The following is a 7,497-nucleotide window of genomic DNA, read 5'->3' on the forward strand; positions in this document are numbered from 1 at the left end:
TATTTACGTGAACAAATCAGATTATACTTTCCACATTTATATATGCATCACAAGGTTCATTCATAATCCATATAAACACCTAAGAACAACATTTTAGTTTATTCAACAATAATAACCATGTATAATATCCCAATTAATTTGTAACAGTCCGTCCAATTAGACCGTCAAAAGTCAGTACGTAACGGCTATAAGAGTTAACTGAAACCCCGCCCAAAACTCCTACAGCCCACATGACCAGGTGCAATCTACCCTTAAAAATTAAATATCCTCTTTAGCATTTTCAAAAGATAGACATAACTATATAAACGTTAAGCAAATTACACCAGGCCATGCAGGCCAAAAAAGGGTGATACACCGATATACAGTATACTCAGCCTGTGTCCAGTTAGTCCTACGTCTCCCCAGTCGGCAAGGATCTGCCACGCCAAACTCCTCGCTCACCCAGCGCAGAAGCCTAGCCAATGGCATACCCTACCTTAGTCACATGTATATTGGCGTCTTCAATACGTCACCAATGAGCTATCGTACACTATGGAATTACAGGCATTCTCTGTGTAATGAGTTCGAATTTGGATTTTTCTAAACCCACCTCTACATATTGAAACCTTCTCTCTAAATATGATTGGAACCATGAATTTGCAGTGCCTCTTATCTCCACGTTCTTCAGTTCTTTTAGTAGAGTTTTATGATTAACCATGTGAAATGCCCTTGTTAGATCTTGGAAATTACCATAAACATATTCTTCCCTGATTTTGTAAATTTTTGATAAAAATGAGTATAGTTCATCATTAATTGTTTTGCTTTTTTCTAAATCCGAATTGTGCATCTTTAAGTATGATTTTTTTCAGAAATCCTATTACTCTGTTGTAAATTACAATTCAAGTATCTTTGAGAAAACTGGGAGGATTGAAATCGGATGATATTATTGTACATTATTCTTATTTCCTTTCTTGAAGATTGGTTTTACCCTTGCTATTTTAAATTCATTTGGAAATTTACCTGTTTTAAGTGAAAGATTACATATGTCTGTGAGTGGGTTTAGTACAGCGTTCGCACAGATATTTATTAAGAAATTAGGGATGTCATCATGTCCAGCAGAATATTTATATTTTAGTTTGTTGTTGATTTGATTAACTTCATTTGGATTTACGGGTCTCAAGAACATTTATTTGCGGTTAAATTATTTGTCTAGTATGGCGTTTTCTTTTAGTTGGGGGTTAGAAGGGTGGATATTAGCTAGTGAAATGTAGTATTTATGGAAAGTATTTGCTATCTCAGCAGGGTTTGAAACAAGATAAGGTATCAAACTATGAATGAGTTTGAAACACACACTCAAAAGTTTGAGCTAATGAAAATTTCACATATCTTTGTTCAACAGAAGATAATAACATTGCAGAAGAGGTAAATGCAAGAATAACAGCATGCAACAGATGCTATAATTAATTTTAAATACGGTATGCGACAAAATATACAGTACTGAAACTCGCGCACCTCGAACGCGCATATGCGTTTGTCGATGGGGCATAGCTCCAGCCGCTCGTGTTCTCAGTAGTGAAAAGGAAGTTATAACTGGCTAATAATGTGTATGTAGTGTTTCTTTCAGGATAAATAAACTTACAGATGACAGCAATGTAATGTTCGTCTTTTAATTTCAGTACTGTATATTTTGGCGCATACTGTACTTAAAATCCTCACAAGTGAACCGAAAGCTGAAATTAAGGCTGTGTAGAACTACAATGAAACCAATAATGATATATGGGTCGGAAACCTGGTGTCTCACAAAAAAGGAAGATGAAAGGCTAGATATATGGGAGAGGAAGGTTTTACGGAAGATGTATGGACCAATCAATGAACATGGCATCTGGAGAATTTGGACAAAGGAAGAACTAGCTACACTTTACCAGAACCCAAATATAACAAGTGAAATAAGAGCCAAACGCCTTAGCTGGCTGTGGTACGTAGAAATGACGCAGCCAGACAGAGCAGTATATAAGATCTACCAAGGGAAAGATGAAGGCAGGAGGAGTGTTGGAAAAGCCAGGAAGAGATGGCTCGACCAGGCGGAAGAAGACCTTAAATGAATGGGCATAAGAGGGTGGAGAACTAGAGCGAAGAACCGAGATGAATGGGCAGCTATCACCAAGGAGACCAAAGCCCTGCATGGGCTGTAGAGCCGTGGAGTAAATAAGCAAGCAAGTAAGCAGAAGATTTTGAGGCTTGGTTGGTACGTTACTAGATACCCCAGAACTGACATTTTTACACTTTCACTAATACTAATTAAATTATTACATTAAAGAATGATGCAGTGAGCCTGGGGTCGGTGTACTGATAATGTACTATTACATGGTGGTTTGGAAAAGTGTTTTATAACTTTTAACTTGCAACCTAGAACATTCAGTCTGGGTTAGTACTTTTTCAGATATTACGTGGAAACCAGTTACATTTTAGCCCGTTCACATACATATGTGAAGAAAATTATCGAATGATTCTATTAATTTTTCGATTGGTGGTCGAGGAAATTATCTGGTGATTTTAGGGATTTGGAACGACCAAATGGGTTAGAATAGATACAGGGTGAGTCACCTAAAAATACCACAAAAATGAACACAATACGTTCAAATTCGTAAGTAAATACGGCTTTCAACAGAAACTTAGTTTTTTAAAAGGAAACCCCATTTTATTTACAGCTCATTTGAAAGTACGGAAGAAATCATTAAGAATGGCGTTCGTTACATTGTAATACGTCAAGTGGTTCTCAAGTAATTGTAACGTGAAGTTTACGCTTGAAACAAACATTCTTACAAGTTAACAAATATTTGTACATTAGGAAGTATAAATTTTAAACAAACCGCCATGAGTTAAATTCATAAAGGTTAGTACATTAATGTATTTCTAACTTTTTATTGGTGTTCATTCATTTACATCATAATTTTTAGTACATCGGAACAATCAACTCTTCATGACAAATCTATATGTTTTCAACTTTTATACTTTGCACCTTATACATTTTTCTTTCTTTCTTTCAAATTGATTATCAAATAAAGCAAAGACCTAACAATGTACACAGTTCTGACGTTTGTACGTACGTCAGAACTGTTGCTAAGAAAATAGTATTTTCAAACTCTGAAAATTCGAGATGATACTTATCTATGGCGAGTGTAGGAAAAATGCAGCACAAGCGTGCAGACTGTATGCACGACGGCATTTGCGCTCGGCTCTGCCGACAGGCATAGTGGGGATGCATCTTCTGCGCTCAACTTCACGTTACAATTACTTGAGAACCACTTGACGTATTACAATGTAACAAACGCCATTCTTAATGATTTTTTCCGTACTTTCAAAGGAGCTGAAAATAAAATGGTGTTTCCATTTTTTTAAAAAACTAAGTTTGTGTTGAAAGCCGTATTTCCTTACGTAGTTGAACGTATTGTGTCCATTTATCTCATGAGCCCCTCGCATACCTATATATCTGAGAAAGCAGTTTTTTAATATTTATTGTTGTTTTTTCCGAATTTTAGATGACTCATCTTGTATATCTATTGGTGGAGAAGAAACTGAATTCAAAAGCTGATAGAAAAACAGCTCAGCTGTGAGACTATCAAATACAAAGTGACGGTATGGTACAGTCATGGAAAGTAGTTCTTGGGCCACGAGACCAACGATATCGTAACATCTTAAAGCCTGTTGTCTATGCAACCCAAATAACAAAATTGTCGCTTGGGTTTGCCTGGCGGACCTGGATTCTCGGGAATGATTGAGTATTGACAGCAGTGTGAGTCATACCCCCAAGCCCAGCCATAACAAACAAAAGCTGGGTGCCGTGAGACCACCAGAAAAAGTTTCAGGAATTGGTTTCTTAACAACAGCTATTCGTAAGAAAATGTTCTCTTTACTGATATTAGAGTCATTGTCAAGAAAGTTCACTGAAATGGTGGTTTTCGTCGAATCATCATCGCGCAACACACATGCTTTCAACCCAGAAGACCTTGAAAAAGATTGGAGTTAAAAGTAACTACTTGACAAATGATAAGACGAATCGATATTCATTAGTCCCAAATTTGAATTTTGTGTAAGACATGGATCATCATGTCCTATCATCCATTTCATAACTTCATTAATCATCCTCATCGCCTTTGTTGACGCCAAGTGCTAGAAAAGCAATAAAATAAGCAAAATTAAGAAATTAATAAATGACATTTTCAGCGATTTCACGCAGCGACTCAGTTGCATGTAGACAAAGTTTCATTAATCGGGAACCAAGGGCCCCCTCGCTCTGCTTCATTGTCATTTTCCCTCCACTTTGCCTGCCGCGATTAACCTGATGTTGATGAATGCACAATCCACAAAGTGCACCAAAGCGGCGCATATTATGAATAGGTAAACTATGTGATATTATGCTAATTTAGAATTTAGTAATAAAATGTGAATTTTGGGGGCTTCAGTTAAGTGGCTGCACATCCATTACGTAATCGCGATATCATCAAATTGTACGAAGCGTGTCAATTATACGTAAAGTGTCAGTCCCCGTCATAGGCGTGCGCAGACCCTCTGATTAGGGGGGATAGCCTTGATTAAAACGTAATTTCATCTCACTTGTTTAAATTTTATTGCATTGATGAGTGTGTTTATATATACTCCCCTCCCCCGCCCCACACACACATATAAATACATACATACATATATATATGTATACAACACACACACACACACACACATATATATATATACATATATACCAACAGTAAAAATCATATAAATTGTCTCTCAAATCTGCGCGTTCCTTTTCCTCCCAACAATTGTTCATGCACTTAAGAGAAAACCTTTTAGCAGCAGTACTTCTCTCCTCGGTAATATAAAATGCATTACAGAAAACAAATTGCGAGCAAAGCGACCAATAAATTTTCAGAACCAAATATTTGCAAAATGAAAACAATGTCGATTTAATATGGGGAAAAAAAATTCATGGAGCGCCATATTATTCTCTTTTACAATTTTTTTCATTTAGATCGTTTGGCGTCCAGGGTTAACTCCCGCCGACCCCTAGCTACGGCTCTGAACTTGACTAGAATATTTGACATTTTACAAAAGGTATTTATATTTGTATAAAATTTGAAATCAAGGGGGCAATTGCAACTCTGTCCCCCCCCCCCCACAGGTGCTCTTGGCAGTCTGGAAGAAATAATGCAAGAAAGACGTGAAAACAAAATCCATCTTGAGTATCCTTTTGTCCTGCTACTCTTAGATTCTGCTACTCTTGCTTTCCTTTACTTCCATGTTTGCCCCTAAAATTGATTTCCGTTCAAGGTTGTTGGGGGGCTGTGGTTTCGCCCCTGCACCCCCTTCCCCCGTAGTTGCCTTGAACTTTCATCGGCTTGAAAATACTTAATTTTCTTTAAGAGTATAATATAGTTTAATAACGGCGATAGGATTCATCTATCCTAAATTTCTAGGTGAAAATATAATAATATAGGGGCATAGATGTCTGAAAGGGAGGCAAGGATTGCCACATCTTCCCCTTAGAAAACGAATGTCAACCAAAAAGTACGTTTTCACATGTATAATTTGATTTCAGTCATAATGATTTACATTAATTATTATAATGAGGATGCAGGAATGCGATAATGAAACACTATTATCGAGGTAATATGCCCCATGGAAAAATACCTTGCTTGTCTCTTCGTGGAAAAAATCTGCAGACGTCCATGATTAGGGGTGCATTTGCCCTCCCCCTGGCCCCATGGGCGCACGCCTATGATCCCCGTGATGGAATATGTAGCGCAAAGCCAGGGCTTTAAGATCAAATTTGTTTTGTTATTGTTTTTATTAGTAATTACCTCAGATTTCTTCCTCTGAAGTTAAATTATTCATGACGACTATTTATGATTACATTAAAGACATGAATGAACATACACAATGAATCCATTTTGGTCAAAACTCGAACTCGGAACCTTGTTCGGCAAGAAATAAAAATATCCATAAGGCATGAGTGTTTCATTGGAGATGTTCCTCTACTTCCGTCATTTTATCACTAATATATTTCTTTAATATACAATAATAAGTCACAACTACCTAAAAATAAATATTATTTTGCATTTTCACATGCATATGTTTTTTTACGGTTAGAGTGTGAACTGGCATCTGTTTATTTAGATTGTTCTTTATGTTTCGTGAGTAGTTAAAGATAGGAAATATGCTTGAGGAACGATTAGGGCTATAAGAATTCCGTCCGTGACAGAGTGGTTAGCACAGTGCGCTACGATGTCTGATGTCCTGGGTTCGAATCCCGTCGTGCGTATGGGTGTTCTTTGTGAGTGCCCCTTCATCAATTTCATCATATCACTCATCCTCGTCGTCGCGATTAGCAAGAGGTGAAAGAAAAACGACGCTAAATAAGAAAATAAAAAGACTTATAAGAATCATTCTTATTTCCGGACGTGTCCTACATTTTATAGTTGTGTCTGGCTTCCGGAAGGAATTTGAAAGAAATGTCAAATGTCTTATACGTATTTTGAGCATCACGTAACTTCAAATTAGATGGAGAAACAGAAAAACTGAGGGAAGTCTAAGATAACGTGGTTCCTTGGAGAAGTATGCTTAAATCAAAGAGTGTGCATGGTTGCTACTGGATGTTCGGAAAAACAATTACAATCCCAGCTCAGAAATTACTTCACGATTTTCTGGATCCGAAAAAGTCCGGATATATGTATAAAATGCTTACTTTGTGAAGTTTTATCGATATAAGTGTCGGTAATTTGTTCGAAGTAACAAGTAATTTTTCTCCTTATTGGAGAAATAAGGCACACAATTCTGTTTTTTCCCAGTGTATAGTACTTATTTTTACATATTAATAAACAAGAACTTCCAGACTTTGTTTACGAAATTGTGAATTTTTTCCTTCCCGAATTCATGGATTGTTTTCTCTTCCTGGCCCCACATCGACGAAAAACGTTCTGTCTTACATACACAAGTTGAAATCACATACAGCCGTGCTATTAATTAGCAGTTGAGGAATTTTGAACTCAACCGTTCACTTCAACATTAATTTTTCAGCTGAAGATGTGTCATATTCTCGTTATATGCTAAGATGTCCTAGTAACCTATTATAGTTACTGCAAATACGATCGTGTTCAACATTTTGAGACATTTTGTCCTACTTTCCGCTGAAGAGTGATCTGATAGCCCTATGTGTGATGAGAACTGTTTTTACTCAATTTCTGATATAATTTATTCCAGCATTTTCTTCAACCTCCATTACCTTGTTCTTACCTCCAATGCTTACACAACTTTTGCTTCGTGCTCGACCTTTGGGTTCAGAAATGTTTACAACACCCCCATCTCCCGCGTGTAAATAGCAGGCAACAACACTCTAGAAAACCACAATGTATACAACTTGTTTACTACATATTTTACGAAAATATTAGAATGTTAGCTTGATATAACTGTGGATTGGAACGAACGAAATAAAATACCTGTTTCATACGCACACTGGAACGGGTG

At 36.9% G+C, this 7,497-nt stretch overlaps 1 protein-coding gene across 1 annotated transcript; it reads left to right on the top strand.

Annotated features, from left to right (window-relative positions):
• The first annotated feature begins 1,736 nt into the window (after positions 1-1,736).
• On the top strand, positions 1,737-2,081 carry LOC145983656 (uncharacterized). Its single transcript, XM_083116715.1, has one exon. The coding sequence runs from the start codon at positions 1,737-1,739 to the stop codon at positions 2,079-2,081; it is 345 nt and encodes a 114-aa protein (XP_082972841.1).
• Positions 2,082-7,497: the final 5,416 nt, after the last annotated feature.

The sequence above is a fragment of the Lepisma saccharinum genome, chromosome 2 (assembly GCF_977018435.1).
Source record: "Lepisma saccharinum chromosome 2, izLepSacc3.1, whole genome shotgun sequence".
Taxonomy (NCBI): Eukaryota; Metazoa; Arthropoda; class Insecta; order Zygentoma; family Lepismatidae; genus Lepisma; species Lepisma saccharinum.